The sequence below is a fragment of the Argentina silus genome (genome assembly GCF_951799395.1).
Source record: "Argentina silus genome assembly, chromosome: 3".
In the NCBI taxonomy this organism is placed as follows: domain Eukaryota; kingdom Metazoa; phylum Chordata; class Actinopteri; order Argentiniformes; family Argentinidae; genus Argentina; species Argentina silus.
The window spans coordinates 23,876,212-23,893,808 of NC_139657.1; the positions used below are offsets into that span (position 1 = coordinate 23,876,212).

At 42.7% G+C, this 17,597-nt stretch overlaps 1 protein-coding gene across 1 annotated transcript in view; it reads left to right on the plus strand.

Annotated features, from left to right (window-relative positions):
• The window catches only part of pik3c2a (phosphatidylinositol-4-phosphate 3-kinase, catalytic subunit type 2 alpha), a 42,353-nt gene that overhangs the window by 7,405 nt on the left and 17,351 nt on the right, over positions 1 to 17,597 (plus strand). Inside the window, exons 3-9 of the mRNA XM_083666600.1 lie at positions 5,139 to 5,239; positions 5,770 to 5,930; positions 10,534 to 10,654; positions 11,618 to 11,729; positions 14,356 to 14,435; positions 14,535 to 14,598; positions 14,824 to 14,970. Of these exons, the coding sequence (XP_083522726.1) occupies positions 5,139 to 5,239; positions 5,770 to 5,930; positions 10,534 to 10,654; positions 11,618 to 11,729; positions 14,356 to 14,435; positions 14,535 to 14,598; positions 14,824 to 14,970 (786 nt within the window). The remainder of the gene's footprint in view (positions 1 to 5,138; positions 5,240 to 5,769; positions 5,931 to 10,533; positions 10,655 to 11,617; positions 11,730 to 14,355; positions 14,436 to 14,534; positions 14,599 to 14,823; positions 14,971 to 17,597) is intronic.

The window sequence follows — 17,597 nt, forward strand, 5'->3', positions numbered from 1 at the left end:
TTCGTAGGAAAGCAAACAATGCTAGGGAACAATATTGAGGACTACTCATTGAGAGTGGTTGTTTATCATGTTCAATGATATGAGGGGCATGTCCAGAACTTTCCAAGTGGGGTGGCTGGCCAGGATGAGACAAAGATTTGTTGTCTCATAGGGTGACCAATGATGATTTTTGAAAATGAACAGAGTAGATTATATAGGCAGCAAAGCTATTGCTTCTAGGTTGTAATGTAGCTAGCTATCTGACATAGCTACCAAGCTTGGCAGGCGTGCCATTTTAGCTAAACGAGGGGGTGGCAGAAACATAGAATCAAAATGTCCCTGTAGCTCTCTCATGTTCTCATTTCAACTCTTCACTCTACATGTATAAATCATTATCATTTGAAGTTTAAATTGTGAATTAACACTAAGAACAATTAATTTTGTTCACCTAATAACAGGGACAGTGCAATCGAGACATAATCTCGTACTAACACACTGTATAATGGGACATAACACAATTTGACTAAAGACTAATACCTTTGGACAGGGCAACCTCCAGATTACCAGATTAACCAGAAATACATTACATACTATGAAGAAACAAAACGTCAAGCTGCAGCTTCATAGTACTTGTCAGACATAGAGAACTGTTATTCCATACTAGCTGATAAAATCTTCTAAAGGAGGGGGTATGGGTGGCTTTTGAATATTATATGAATCCCACAAAATGAAAATCAATTATCTTATTTCTCAGGGATGAAACTATATTTCTACAAAATAATCATGAAGGAATACTTATCTGTTTCTAACTACAGAAACAATTTCGGAACAATCTGAGATGGTGGGTCCATTGATTTTACCTGGAATGACTCAGAGATCATATGTGATCATATGTGCAATTTCAGTACATCAGTCTCAAGTTAAACCCATTTAAGTGTGAACTTTAAGTGTTTCTTTACTATTTGCGGAGAAGTAGGCCTAGCATATGTGTATCAGCCCTGCTGTGTCTAATATGGCTCTGGAATGTCTTTTTGTCTGTAATGTTGAAGCGATGTTTGTTTATGGCTGCCTGAATTATCACTGTATGCTTGTCTGTGTTTGTTAGCCAGACATTACATAATGTTTTTGTCTGTGGTTATATCCATATTCACATGTCTGTTTGCATGTATGTCTAAGTGCTCTGGCCTTTACCAGTGTGTGTTTTGTCTGCGTTACTCTTCTGTCTGTCTGTCTGTCTGTCTGGGTCTGTGTGGATTCTCCTATCTTGCCTGCCTGACTAACTGCCAGCAGTAGTGTTGGTATAAGCCTGAACAAGTCCATGCAGCTCCTCTTTGCCCCACGGCGGCTCATCTAACAGGGCCCAGAGCAGGCTAGCACCGCCCTGTGTTGCCATGGCAACGTCGCTCTCATCTAGGCCGTGTGTGTGTGTGAGCGAGCGGGCGGGCGGGCGGGCGGGCGAACTAGCACGCAGTGTGTTCAACTGCCGGGGCACAACGGTGTCGAGTTTCCATACACACCCAGACACCTCTTATCCCTGTCAAAGCTCAGAGTAATCTACCCCAACCTATCGAGCCACTGCCACTCACCACTGAAGCCAGAGTGCTGTTTGTTATTCTCATTACCTTCCAGATAACTCGATTGAATGTTGGCGGTTGGTTGTAAGTAAATCTGTTGTTGCCAACACGTCATGGGGTTGGCACTGACCCTCTGTGTTGCAGAGTGGATAGATCTGTTTGTGTTCTCTCTCTCTCTCTCTCTCTCTCTCTCTGTGCACCTCTCTTTCTCAAGCTTGGCTAGGCTACCTGTGGGAGCTAATCCCAGGGCTGGCCCTTGGATAACCAAAGGCAAACAAACACCATTATCTGTTCAAGCAGTCACACCTCGCAGCAAAACATTTTGTAAGGCCAGCTCCCCCTGCAGTTTTCATTGGAAAGCTGAAAGGCCTTCCCAGCGTGCAGTGGGCTTGGGCCCAGGCGTGGGGGACAATACCATCTGCACTGAAGTGCACTGTGATGTACAGTAATGGTGATGTTGAAAATTCCTCAGATGGCTTCCACAGAGCCCCTGTGTCATGACAGTACAGCGAGGTATTTTACAAGCCTGTTAAAACAGGCTAAGGGAGCGTGTTTAATCAGTGCGTGTCGTCTATGTGGACAAATGGGTGTTGAAATGAGAGCATGTGTGAGAATGTTTTTACACCAGTGTTATACACCGAAGACGACTTCAGCTTTCTCTGTCCTCCATCGAACCGCTTTTCACACCTCCGCACTGCTGAGCATGGAAATCTGGCTCATTAGGTGTAATTATCCTGGAATTAACACATTAATTATTACCAGCATGAGTCTGTTGCATACTGTTCCTATGCCTTGTGTGGTGAAATGTAGCAAAGGGCTAGTCAGATACCTCTATCTGTTCTGTCCTTCTCACCTTTCACCTTGTTTATTCACAACAAACATTGTAGGAAGACGTGTTTTGGAGGAGAGCTACTTAAGGCTGTGACGGTTAACACGAGGACGGTTAACACCCCCCACCGTCATAACAGTTGAAATAGATTGATTTCGTTTTTAAATAATCTGTCTATCAATCAAACTGTTTTCGCATTTTATTTGCATTGACTATTTGTTAAAAAGCAATATTTCTGTTCCCTGCGTTCAGATGGCAGGCACTTTTGTTAAATAACGCACTTTATTTTATGCCTGATGATCTTGCTTTCTGTTGAATCAATAAATAGATCTTCTTCTAAACGTTGGATGTGTTCATTAGTTATACAGTAGTACTAACAGCAGTCGTATCACAAGGTTATTCTGGCTCTGTCATGCGTTAGAGTTGTGAAAGAAGAGATTGTAATGGTACACAGTGGAAGTTGGAGTTGGAGAAGTTGGTAACTTCCTGATTGGATGGGGAAGTTCCACTTCATTATATAATTCTTAGCGTCACCATCTGATGTCGCCGATCACCGATGTAATCGTCCGACGTGTGTGTGTGTGGGGTGCAATATTGTTATTATAGGCCTGTTCGCTCATAGCTCTGCAACCTATTATAATTATTAGCCTACTATTGTTGCTATGACGTTAGGCTTATAACAGGTCTATTGTTAGGCAATGAGGGGGCATTATTTTCAACGGCTCATTACAATGCATGCTGACGATCTTTAAAAGGTAACAGGAATAAGTAGACACGTGAATAAAGAATTATATGCCTCATGAAACCGATTTCAAAATACCTCCGCACTCCGCAGTTGACTTGTAATGCATTTGTGGGTCTCCTAAACGTGAAATACTAACATTCAAATCATTAATATGGTTAATGCATTGTTTTCTGATCAAGCCAGCCAAAAGCATGGACGAAGTCAGGGATCCAACATGGCCCCCCAAATGATATTATTTAATTTGTAGTTATTATTTTCGCCAGGTATGAGTCACAAATTTGGGCCGCATGCTTCAGTGCGAGACGTTAAAGCTGAAAAAGTTAAAGCCGACAGGAGAGCAAAGGAGAGAATTCAAAGTTAGGAATCTCAGAGTTTGTTTAGATTTGTATCAGGCAAGACCTGATTAACTACAGATTTCATGTTTTGTAGCTCAACTAGCTGTGTTTAGTGCTGTTCAATGTAAGGTAGACACACTGGCTGGCTGAGGCCAGCATAACATTTTCTTTTAAGCTCACTCGCCTCACTGCATGGCCTAAACCATAATTACCCTCCCAGGACAGTAGCACCATCAACAGCAGTACTAGGACATAGCCAGGACAGGATCTAATCAAGCCAAGCAGACCTGACTCAAAGCAGCATGGTGACCAAAGCCACCCAGAAGGAATGAATGATTAGTGAATGTGTTAGTCACATGGCCATTCCCATCCCCTCAGGCTCCAGTGGCTCAATAAAAGCAAGTCAGGACCTAGGAGAGGGAAACAAAGACCGGCCTGTCTCACTGTACAGCCTGGTGTCTGTACTCTGTCTGCTGTGTGTGTGTGTGTGTGTGTGTGTGTGTGTGTGTGTGTGTGTGTGTGTGTGTGTGTGTGAGTGTGAGAGAGAGCTCTCCGCTAACTCTGCCTCATCGGATTATCTCTCCGTGTTTGTTTTGAATGAAATGATCATGACTCAAACATAAACACCGTTAATGCTCTCTATCTCTCTCTTTGCCAAGAGACCTGGCTGTGATGTGCAGGTCCAGCTTGTAAGGAGAGATTGGTATCTCAGCCGAGTCAACACACTGATTTGTAGATCTGGTTGATGCCATTTGAGGTCGAAACCCGAATGCATTTTATTTGTTATTATTTTCTTTTGACGGTCAAGTGAAGTTTGTACAAGAATCCCCCAGTCAAGTAAAAGGTAATGGGCTTGCCTCCCATTCTCAACAATTGTAAAAAAAACCTGTCTGCTTTGTTACTGTTGTGAGAAATCCTGACCAATATCATGTCAATAATTACAAGCGGAAATAGTCAGAATGTTCTGCTACATGTCTTTATTAATGTCATCCAAATGAAGTATGGAAATGTAGAAACATATTGGCAGCAAGGGGGTCACTGAGGTGTTCTGCAGCAAGGTTTAGTGAGGTTGATAATGATGTGAATGTTTTGCTCTATTAATTTTTATGAAAAGACTGATTATTTTTCATCATTGTGACTCACTGAAAGGCAATGATCCAGGCATGAACAAAGAGGACTCTTGCCTGTTTGACATGTACTAGACATTTGTTAACTCCCCACACCTCAAGAGTGGGGAGTGATGTCACTGAGTTCCAACATATGACTGAGCATTTCTGTAGGCTTGCAGCTGAGCAAGAAGAGGAGGGACTTTCACTTGTCATTTCCTGTTGTACTGGAAACACATTGTTAGACCAGCAGTCAGACAGACATTCTGGCGTTCCTGCCAGTTCCCGGCAGCTTTAGCACTGTCTCCGGAGGGGGAGGGGGAGAGGGAGAGGGAGAGGGAGAGGGATATGTGTGTGTTCCTCTGCCCATCAAGCTTTGTGCAATTTGTAAATGTCTATACATAACTGACTGAATAGTGCAATACCATGATGCAAATGAACACCAGAAAACAAACACATAGGCCTACACTTCCTCAATTCAGGTTGAGTCGTCCGTGTGTGGGTCATGTACCTAAACTAAGCCTATTTGCTCACCATTTCTCCCCCTTGTTTTGTCTCATTGTCTTACAGCACGATAAGGGAAGTGGGAAAGTACTCACCAAGTACTCCGCCCTGGAGGAAAAGGAAGCCCAGAACCTAGAAGTTGTAGCCTTCTGTGAAGACGTAGCAATGTAAGACTACAGTGTGATTGTGTTTCTGTGTGTCTGTGTGTGTGTTTGATGGATGATGTTCTGGTAATCTGTCGCCAACATGAGGACATGATAACGCCCACACTGTGCCTCTGAGCCTCCCTATCTGTCCTCATCTGTTCTACATGGACAGGGTAAAAGCTGCACTGACCTGACTAAGTATTTTCAAATCCTAACATGAGAGCACTAACAGAGCTGCCAGGGTTCCAAAACTGAGAGTAACCTCAATGACCATTTAAGAAGTGTTTTTTTTTTTTTATGAATAAACCTATTAAATTTGGCTTCATTGGGAGGAAAAATGTGCAAATATGGCCAAAGCAGAATAGTTTTAATTGAACTTCCTATAAGGAAGTAGTGTCCATTGGGAAAGTGGAAAATGTGTTACCGAACCTTATGTATGTTGATTAATGATGGACTTGTTATGTAAACTACCAGTATATATGCAAGGAAATAGAAGCAGAAGAACAATGGCATGAACCCTGACGGTGGTACACACATGCTCTGATTTTCAGACTGAGGTCAAAGTTCACCCATGACGACCTCTCCACCAACCCGGGGTACGTGCTGAGCGCGGTCATCCCCCAGAGGGACGGGGGCGGGGACAACGGCTGCGGCGTCAAGGTGTCCATCGAGATCTCCGACACCCAGCAGCCTGTCACCTTCACCTGCGATGGTAAGGGGCTGCAAGAAACATCACAACACACACACACACACACACACACACACACACACACACACACACACACACACACACACACAACAGTGTTTATATTCAGACCAACAGCAGACAACCATGACAAGCCTCAAATAAACCACAAGCTAGAACTCTTGAAAAGCAACAGGCTCATAGACTTGTGTTCAGTGTCTTTTTAGGTACAGTATGTCACATGAGGTATGTCAAAATGTCGGTACACCTTCATCACTATGAACGTGGTCTATTACATGCAGTGACATCAAGGCTCCTCTTTATAATGGAGCTGTTCCAGGTCTCATTGACCCTGGCTGATACTTTTCACTTGGAGAGAAAATAGCCAAATACGAGGCACTTCCCCTTTAAGAGTGGGCATTGAGATCGCAGATAAGAACACTGGGCAAGAGGTCCGAAGGAGGAAGCAGCATTTGGAACCGCATGTTCTTTTCCCCCTCTTTTTTTTGTTGTTGTTGTAGAAAGCATGCCACATTCCCCCTGCTCACAAATAAAGGTTGTGGCCCTGCCTTGGAGTAGCTGTTCCAGTAAAAGGGGGTCCCTATTCTCTTCTCTCATTCGACTGCTGCGGAATTGGTTCTCTCTCAGGGGGCACTGTTATTGGCAGGTTCACAGCTCCACAACCCAGGGGCAGCCCCTCCAATGCCAGTCTGTCCGGCATTGGCTTGGATTGCTCCCTGTGACCAACTATCCTGTGGAGTCTGCCCCAACCTCCCTCAGCTCTGGCAGAGAATCAAGACCAGCCTTTTGTGTGTGAATAATCCCAACTGTGTCACAAGCTCTAGCTCTGTTCCCCTTTATGGGCCCACAGAGGCCCCAAGCTATGGTGTGTGTGTGTGTGTGTGTGTGTGTGTGTGTGTGTGTGTGTGTGTGTGTGTGTGTGTGTGTGTGTGTGCGTGTGCACGCGTGTGTGTGCGCGCGCATGCGCGTGTGTGTATGCATGCATGCGCGTGTGTGTATATATAGTCATCCCTCAGTCCCACTGACCTAGTCTTTCACTGTACACCACGCATACCAGTGTTCCTTCCTCCTCTTCCCCCCTGCCTTGTACAGTCAGACTTGAGCTGCCACTCGGCCGCACCGCCTGGGTTCACTTCCTGGTTCCCTACCCAATATGCTGACCCAGATTGTTGTGTTTAGATTTCCAGATTGGCCACAATGGAAAAGCCAAGGTCGTATATCTGCACACAGGAACAATGGCCCTCAGTTCTCCTAGGGAGGGAGGGAAGGAGGGAGGGGAGAAAAGGGTGAGAGCAGGCTGAAAGTTCCCTTTCTTTCTTTCTTTCTTTCTTTTATTCTCTCTCTCTCTCTCTCTCTCTCTTTCTCTCTGTTATCTGTCGCTTTCCGCTCTCTGTTGTCAGGCCTTCTGTAACTCATCCCCCCCAGCGTTGGGGCTTCCTTAATGTAAAGTGTGGAAAAACAACACAGGAATGCACTTCCACTTCCAGAACACTTCTCTCTAGTTCTATTACTGTACTTCTGCACTCCCAACTCACTCACTTCACAGCCAGAAGAGAGAAAAAACACACAGATTAATTATTTGGGCTAGATGTTGAACAGCAGGCTTTAGGTTGGTGATTCCTCGCATACCCTTGCCTGGAGAGGGAGGAGGCCCTGGGAGCTGACGGATGTTGATGTCAAGTGGTTTTGAAAGCATTGGAGGAAGACTAAAAGGACCCCCATTTTAGCTCTGACTGCTGTAGTCGTCTGACCTCAAACGTAGTTGCTCTTGCTGTAGTTCTCTCTCTCTTGCTATATTGCTCTCTCTCCCTTGCTGTCTCCCTCATTCTTCTGTTTGCTATATTCCTTTCTTCCTCTCTCACCCTTTCTCCCTCCCTCCCTCCCTCTCTCTCTTAGGGCCATTTAAAGCTGATAGAAAGAAGACAAATAGAAACAGACAACAGATTGTTTACCTTCTCTGTTATTGAGGAATGTAATTGTTCCTTTTCTCCCTGTGTTTTTCCTGGTAATAACACATTTGGGTTCCGCTTTGTCTTGGCACAGTCAACCACGACCAGATGCGGCTGATAGGACATGAGCCCTGTGTTGGTGGCACTCATTGTCTCTAGCCAGCTTTGCCTATCCAAGCCAATCCGCTACATGGGTGGACTAGTGTTGTCTTCCTAGGGTGCATCTCCATAGTCTAATGGAACGTCCTCTCCTTATCTCCTCTCCGTCATCTGCAGTGAACCCCTTCTGTAGATGAGCCTCCACGAGGGTGAGACGACAATACAGTTCTGATCTGGGTACTCCGCCGAAAATCCCGGAACTTGAGTCAAAATTAGGGAAAACATTGGGACACTTCCATAGCAACCTGGTAAAAAGTCCCGCATTAGTGACATATGTTTAGGTTGGTGATTCCTCGCATACCCTTGCCTGGAGAAAACCCCCTTTTTTAATTTATTTGTATTTTATTTTATTTTACATGTGATCTTCGTCAATCAACTGCATCATGCTTAAAAGTTACTTCAATATCAACCAGCGGATGCTAGCTGGCTATTAATTCTATCAAGTCTATTAGCATGTTAGGCCAGTTAGCCGACGGTGCACAATGATTTAATTCAAATGTTCTTAGAGACACCCAAAACAACTTAGCAGGCTAACGATGAAACAACGTGAGTGTCAGGTTTAAGAGAATGGTGAGGATACGTTTTTGCTGTGTGTCAATGGCATGAGCCTGCAGCTTTCCATGGTCTTATGGCATTCCCATTTGTTGCGTATAGCCGTCTCGCCCTATGGGGAGCAATTTAAACAATTGAGACCCGACATCACCATGCTTTAGAATCCTCCCCCTCGGCCGCAGAGTGTCTGTGTGTGACCTCTTCAACATTCCAGAACCATGTGTGAGTTTGTAGTGACACGCAATGAAATACTTTTTTTTTCTCTTGGCACGCATCCTCCAAAATGCCCCCTCATGTGGTTGTTTACAAGCAATCCCTTTAAGCCACCTCACAGAGCCCACTAACGAGGCATGACCAATCAGAGGGCTTTGTCATGAAAACACAGGTCCACATGTATAGAGAAGCCCTATGGTATTGGCACTAAATCCACTGCTTTAGGCTCTAAGTAAAGGTCCATTCCACTGAAGGGTGTGGGGCTGTTATTTGTTATTACTGGAGTGTGTGTGTGTGTGTGTGTGTGTGTGTGTGTGTGTGTGTGTGAGTGACACGGGAGCCAAGAACCCCCCTCTAGAAGTGGCAGAACAATCTGTTTTGTGTCAGGTTTATTCTCGGCCAAAATATTTCAGACCAGGACACATTGTTTATGTACATTTTAAAGCTTAACCTCCCAGAACAATGTCCCATAACCCCAGTTTTTTTTTCTTTCTTTCTTTACGTAGTAGAGAAGGGTTGTGAACTCAATTTAAGTATGGGCCATAAGCTTGATGTTCACCCATCAAAAACAAATGGACTGATTCACTCTCTGACATGTTGCTGTTGTTATTGTTATTGATCATCAAAATGTAGGAGAAGCATTAAAAAGGGGTCCCCTCTGAAATTGAGCATGATTTTCTGTGAGAGATACCTGTGAATGTGCCCATGTGCTTGCTTAACAAGCCCCAGGCCCTCATGACTAACCAAAGTATGGTGAGGTACAGTGAGGTCTGGATATGTTCATTTGTTGACGTTAGTGTAACAGTGTAGTCATTAAATTAGATCAATACCATGCAAAAAATATTAACTGGTTGTGTTAGAATCATTAGAATACCACATTGTGTCTTACAAAAAAATATATATATCTTATTGGTGTAACTGTACATAAATCCTGCAGTCAAAAGTGCCAATGCTTGACATAACAAATCTGAAGCAATAATGACATGTCATGAAATATAAATTATACATATATACAAGAAGGTCTATATACCAGTAATTTGCTAAAGTTTAAAAAAATTAAAGTTGACATAAAATCTTCTTTCAGTGACAATGCGCCTTTATGCAAATAGTTCAGTAAACTCCTCAGACAAATCCATTGGCTCCTATACTCCTTAAACCACATTCAAAACACATCCCTGCGGTTTCTGTGTGCTACATCCAGAGACAAGTTGGTTGCACATTCCACAGGTGTCTCAGATTTTGTTCCATGTGCATCATGCCCAACTGACACTGTTTCTTTGCGGGCTGGGATGCGTGAATATGGATTTATCACGACACTCGCTCGGCCGTTGGCCAAGATGCATCAAACTTGTCTGGCTTGTTAGCCATGAACTGCGTAAAAGGGCAAACAAAAGTGTTCCAAATATCTGTAATCAGGGTGAATGTATCTGTCTCCCTGCATGTGGGCGTTATCAATCAGACACAGTAGATGTTAGCTGTCAAAACAAGGTGTGTTAGTCATGAAAATGCTACCAGATTATGTAATTTAAAAATGGTAATAACGCTATTATGTTAAAAACAGACATTTAGAAAAAGTCAGGGAAGGAGGGGGACAAGGGTTTAACGACGGCAGAGTTATTTTATTATAGTGTCACATTACGGCTGTGGACCTCTCGTTGGGACTACTAGTGTTAAATCACCTTTCTTCATCTCCTTCTCTCCCCCTCTTTCTCTCCCCCTCTTTCTCTCCCCCTTAGTGAGTTCTCCTGTGGAGGTCCTCATCATGCAGGCCTTGTGTTGGGTCCAAGATGACCTCAACCTTGATGACATCGGCAGCTATGTCCTCAAAGTCTGCGGCCAGGAGGAAGTGCTGCAGAAGTGAGTCCACACACAGACACACACACACACACACAGACACACAACCCCCCTGACCCACATTTCCCACAGACCTTCCTTGGAGTGTCCTCACAGTCTTGGTTGAAGGAAAAGGGGAGGAGAGGGGAGAGATAAAAAAAAAAAGAAAAGAATATCGACAAGATGGCTGCCAACATTCCACGAGCAGGGAGCTATTTTTCTTTAATTGTGTTAGGAAAATGTTTCCTTTTGGCCATTTTGCCGGGTTCCATTGCAAAACCAACAGCGGAGAGGGCAGGGGATGCTTTCGTTAATAAAGAACAGAGGGAGAGAGAGGAAGCAGGTCTCCTTGAAGATTTCAGATGCACAAATCCTGTTCGGATAAGACCTTCTGTCTGTCTGTGTGTGTGTGCGTGCATTTTTAGGTACTTGTGTCACTGCAATTCCCCGATGTATTTCTGTGTGTTTATCTGTACTCTCTTTCCCTTACCTGATCTTGGCAAGCCCTCAGAAGGTGCTGGAATTAGAATCAACGGATGTTTGTCTTTCTCTCTGCCCACACTTTGCATGGACATTCTCTGATCCCTCTTCCTTTAGATTCATGGGAAGTCTTGGTTTACAAGGACGTTAAGTATTTTTATTCTAACGAAAACTAGAATCCATTTTGGCAGGTAGACAAATCAGGCTAACAGTACCCAGGCTCTCTTCCACTTCTGCCACTAACCCCCCTGCCCCCTTCATCGGTTTCTGATTAGAAAGGACTGGATAAAAAACAAAAAGCACAAATGTAACAGTGTCCATTTGCATGTTTATGTAGGCTTTTTCCAAGAAAAAAAAAGAAAAGGGCTTAGTTGGAGTTATCACCATATTGTTGACTGAGCCATGTGGAGTTATGATATAGGTATATGGAATGAAATGGAATCTCAATGCTGATACCGCATATGTCACAATTGACCTCTGACCGTCTGTCTTGTGTCCCATACCCAGTAAGCACAGCCTGGGCAGCCACGAGTATGTGCAGAACTGCAGGAAATGGGAGACAGAGATCAAGCTTCAGCTGCTATCGCAGAGCACCATGAGAAGGGACCTGGCACGCACGGTAAGACCAGTCAACCAACCAGTCAGTCAGTCAATCAATCAGTAATTTAGCCGGTCAATGAAATAGATTGAAGCACTAACAAATGGGTTTGTCACAAAGTCTACCTGAAGAGCCGAATAGCACTAACAAGCTGTACATTTATTCCCTAATAAACTTCAGATGGTTATGGACACGATGAAGCTGATTCTACATAATAGTGGTGACATGACCTTGTGACACAAGTTAATTATGTTATATTTGACTCCAAAAGATATAATATGATTCATAATAATAATTTATAATGATTTCCTCATCCCTGCGTGACACTCATATCTATTACAGTAAGAATCCCAATATGCTATGACCATGCAATAGTTATTATAGGAATTTGAGTTAACGGCATGGTGCAATCAGTACTTTTATGTCCAATGACTCGAGTCTATGTTGTCAACTATGCGAATGCATATGAACATTAACATTAAAGTGAACTCTATGTGGAAAAACCTGGTCACGAGTATGTTGTGCTGTTTTAGCAGAACCGTTAGAACACAATGTTAAATTGAGGCAAATAGAAAGAATAAGAATAGCGTATTAATGCAAAATAGGGTTAGGGTTAGCTAACCCTAACCCAATAGTTCAAAGAAACATATAAATAAATGAGAACAGGCAGTTGTAAACAAATGGAAGTTTCACCATAAGTCTCTCCTTGTATACCTTTCCCAACAATAAATCAAACAGGAAGCCTTTTTGCCAACTACATGACAATGTCATCAATACTCTGAGAGACGAGGGCATTGATCACCATTCACAATGGAAGATCAAACTGTCAAAGCACTGTCATTGTATCAGCCACATGTGAACACATGTAAATTAGGTCAATTTGGTTCCCACACAGACAAGCACATCATGTCTTCTGTCTCCGAAATACTCTACATACCTGCTTAAGACCAGAGGCCTCAGAGCTCAAACCAACCGTACCAAGTTCAATAGTCCTAATACATACAGTCATGAGAAAAAGTTAGGACACCCCCCAAAATATTAAGTTATTCTCTTAAAAATATGGACATATCAATATGTTATCTTCTTTCTAACAATGTCTATAGATAAAGGGGATGTAATTGAACAAAAAACTATGAAAATGTAACTTTGTAATCATTTATTTAACGAAAAATTAACAATAATGCCAATTCCTACTGAGGAAAAAGTTAGGACACCCTATGCCCTAATAGCTAGTATTGCCCCCCTTGGCTGAAATAACCTCAATTAGACGTTTCTTATAACTGTCTACAGGTCTCTGACATCAATTGGGAGAAAGTTTTTCCCACTCCTCCTTGCAGAATTCTTTCAGCTGTGTGATGTTCGAGGGGTGTCTTGCATGCACAGCCAGTTTCAAATCAATCCACAGCATCTCAATAAGATTAAGATCCGGGCTTTGACTTGACCATTCCAGAACTCTCAATTTATTTTTCTTGAGCCATTCCTTGGTAGATTTACTGAAATGTTTTGGGTCATTGTCATGTTGCATGGTCCACATCTGCTTCAGCTTCAACTTTCGAACAGATGGTCTCACATTTTCCTCAAGCACCCTCTGATACAATACAAAATTCATAGTGGATTCTATGATGGTGAGCTGACCAGGCCCTGCTGCAGAAAAGCAGCCCCAAACCATGACATTTCCACCCCCATGCTTCACAGTTGGTATGAGGTTCTTGTTCTCAAATGCTGTCTTGGTTTTGCGCCAAACATGTCTACTCTTACTGTGCCCAAATAGTTCAACTTTGGATTCATCTGTCCAAAGCACATTGTTCCAGAAGTTCTGGTCTTTCTCTAGGTGTTCTCTGGCAAACTTTAGTCTTGCCCTGATGTTTTTTTTTGACAGCAGGGGTTTCCTCCTTGCACACCTCCCATGTAATGCAAACTTGTTCAGTCTCTTCCTTATGGTGGATGCATGTACTTTGACATCAATTGTGGCAAGAGATACCTGTAGGTCTCGTGATGACATTCTGGGATTGTTGGAGACTTCTTTAAGCATCTTTCGGTCAGCTCTTATGCTGAACTTGCTTGGGCGGCCTGACCTGGCCATGTTGGTGGTGGTTTTAAATGTTCTCCACTTGTAAATTATTTTCCGGACAGTGGAATGGCCAATTTCGAATAGTTTGGAGATCTTTTTATATCCCTTCCCAGACTCATATGCATCTACAATTTTTCTTCTGAAGGCCTCAGAGAGCTCTTTTGATCTCGCCATGGTGATGCAACTCACTTCAACAATCAAGAGCAAACCAAACTAAATATCTGAGGCTTAAATAGGACAGGCTCCTCCAAAATCCTCTGTAACGATGTTCTAATCATTTGCACCTGATGTGGTGCTCTTTATTATAATTTTAGGCATTTTAAGTGGAACTAAATGTGGGGGTGTCCTAACTTTTTCCTCACAAGAAGATTGCATTTCTATTAATTACATTTTACCAATCATTTTTTAAATAATTTGTTTCAGTTGTATTTGTTTAGTTATATTACCTCAATTTTTCAATATTGTTCAAATGAATATCAAATGTCCATATGTTTGAATATGTTGAAGAAGACAAAGGTTTTCATAGGGTGTCCTAATTTTTTCTCATGACTGTATCTATGGTTTGTGTGCTTCTAGGCGGAAGATGACACCGCTCTTGTGGATTTGGAGAGGCACCTGGGCCAAGTGGAGAGACCGTTCAAGGAGAACCTCACCAGGTAGGAACATGTCTCTCTGCTCTCACCCTCTGGAATTCCTGATTCTCATCTGACATTTATCTGATCTGTTCATTCTCCCCCCCCCCCCCCCCGCCTCAGACAAGGCCTGGTTGACTATCTTGAAGGCTATCACAATCAAGTGAACATCTGTCTGCAGAACGAGGTAGCGTTTGGAGCCTGTTCACTCGCTTTGATGTTGAATTGTGCATGCAGAATACTTAACATAATTGAGAAAGGACTACAAATTCCTGGAAAAAAAAATCTGTTTCAAAAAGGTCTTGCATTGTTAAGTGACCTGAGAACATACAGGGACTGAGATCATGTACAGAGACTGAGAACGTATGCAAAGAAACCAAGAAGGTATAGAGACTGACTTTGTTCCTTTCAGAGTACCCAGTATAAGACAGTGGATCGGGTGGTGCAGACAGTGAAGAACCTGTGTTGTGCTCTGGACGAGGTGGAGACTCAGGCCATCACTGAGGCTGTGAAGAGGCTCAAACGCTCAGTCAACCTCCCCAGGACCCGCTCACCTGAGGTGAGTTTCCCTCACGTCTCCCTCTCTCTCTCTCTCATCCACCCACACACACACACACACACGTTTACTCAAACTTTATTCAACCATTCTTGTATTACGGATACAGTGCCCTCCATAAGTATAGGAAAGAGGAAAGATGTTGCGGTCTTTTAGCTCTATACTCCAACACAGTATAGAGGTTAACATGAGGTTAAAGTAGAGGTTCTTCCCCTATTTCAAGGAACCAGTAGTAGTGGAAAATTGGCTTGACAGGTGTTCCTGGTTAGTCAAGTGTGTTCTGTCACATCATTTGTGCAGGCATAAGAGAGCTGTCAATATTGATTCTAGCCTTTGCGTTTTTCTTTGGAGTCTGCTATTGGTGTCTGTCAACATGAAGACCAAAGAGTTGTCATTGCAAGTCAAGGAAACCATTAATGGGCTGAAAAATCTGAAAGAAACTATCATAAACTTATCCAAAACCATAGGCTTGCCAACAACAGTTTAGAACATCATCCAAAAGAAGAAAAACACTGGTGAGCTCAGCAATCGCAAACGGTCTGGTAGGCCAGTAGATGACCAAAAGATGCTCACCATAATAAAAAAGAAAAGACTCTCCCACATATCAGGAACATTCTCCAGGAGGTAGGTGTGAATGTGTCAGAGACTACCATCCGCAGAAGGCTTCACCAGCAGAACTACAGAGGCAACACTGCAAGGTGTAAACCACTAGTTAGCAACAGAAACTGGATGGCCAAATCAATCAATCAAGCTTCATTTATATAGCGCCTTTCATACAAAATTGCAATACAAGGTGCTTAACAGTAAAATTGAAAATACATAAGTGCAGAACATACAAGCATACAGACATACATACATATATACATAGATAATAGAATAGAAATAATAATGGATTAAGAGGGTAAATAAAAAGAAAACAAAAATAGAAGTGCAAATGGATTAAGAGAAAGCTAAGCTAAAAAGGTGTGTCTTGAGGTTTCTTTTAAAAGTGTTTATGGATTGTGACACCCTAAGCTCATGAGGTAGGTTAGTCCAGAGGCGAGGACCATACACTAAAAGCTGCCTCCCCGTATTTCTTTGTCCTCGGCCCGGGTATGACTAAAAGACCAGTGTCAGAGGACCTGAGAGGTCTCGATTGGCTGTAAACTGAAAGCATATCTGACAGGTATTCAGGCGCTAGACCATTTAGTGATTTAAATACCAGTAAAAAGATCTTGAAATCAATTCTAAAACTGACAGGCAGCCAATGAAGAGACTTTAAGACAGGAGAGATGTATGTTCTTCATCTGGTCTTGGTCAATACATGTGCTGCTGCATTCTGAATGATCTGTAGCTTGTTTATAGTTTTTTTAGGTAGACCAGAGAAGAGAGCTTTGCAGTAATCTAACCTGTTAGTGATAAATGCATGCATACGTCTCTCAGTATCTGCCTGGGAGAGAAATGGTTTGGCAATATGTCTAAGGTGATAAAAAGCGTTTTTAGTGATATTACTGATGTGTGATTCAAAATTTAAATCAGGTCGAGAAGTACACCAAGATTTTTTGCGAGGGGCTTGGTGTTTTGTGCTAGAGACTTTAAGCTAGTGCATAGTTTCTCTCGTTCGACCTTTGTTCCGATGATTAAGACCTCCTTTTATCTTTGTTTAATTGCAGGAAGTTATGGGACATCCACGAGTTGATATGATCAATGCGCTGAACTAGTTTATCAATAGGGCTGATGTCATTGGGTGATAAAGAAATGTACAGTTGTGTATCATCGGCAAAGCTATGAAAATCAATTACATGTTCTCTGATAATGTTTCCTAGAGGCAGCATATAGAGACTGAACAACACAGTTCCCAAAATGGAGCCTTGAGGGACCCCACACGTTATGCTAGTGTTAGATGAGGAGTGTTCACCAAGACTGAAAAAGCTCTGCCGGACAGATAAGTCCTAAACCAGTCTAAAACGGAGCCAGAGAGACCAACACAATTTTGTAATCTGTTAGTAAGGATGTCATGATCAACTGTATCAAATGCAGCGCTTAAATCTAAGAGTACTAATATTGTGAGTTTATTGTCATCCATGTTCATTCTTAAGTCATTTCCGACCTTAACTAGTGCTGTCTCAGTACTTTGGTGGGGACGAAAACCAGATTGAAATTTCTCAAGTGTACCGCTGAAATGAAGGTAATCATTTAGCTGTCTGAAAACTAGTTTCTCAAGAATTTTACTTAAAAAGGAAAGGTTTGAAATTGGCCTGAAGTTATTTAGTACTAAAGGATCCAGGTTATTTTTCTTTAGGAGGGGTTTTTCAACAACATTTTTCAGTGCCTCGGGGAAAGTACCAGTGAGCAGGGAGTAATTTGCAATCGCTAGAACTTCATCCTCCAGGCAATTAAACACAGTCTTAAAAAAAGGTGGTGGGGATGGGGTCAAGTGAGCAGGTAGAGGGTTTTTGTTCCATAACTTCTTTCCTCAGCATTACTTTATCAATAGCAGCAAAACCATTCATAGTGATCTTAGGCAGAGGGGTAGTGTCCGAAAACAGGGGCTCACGCACTTTCTATAAAACATGTTTGAGGTCCAGACTGATTTTTGATAACTTGTCCCTGGAAAATGTGGCAAATTCCTCGCTTTTTGATACTGAGGA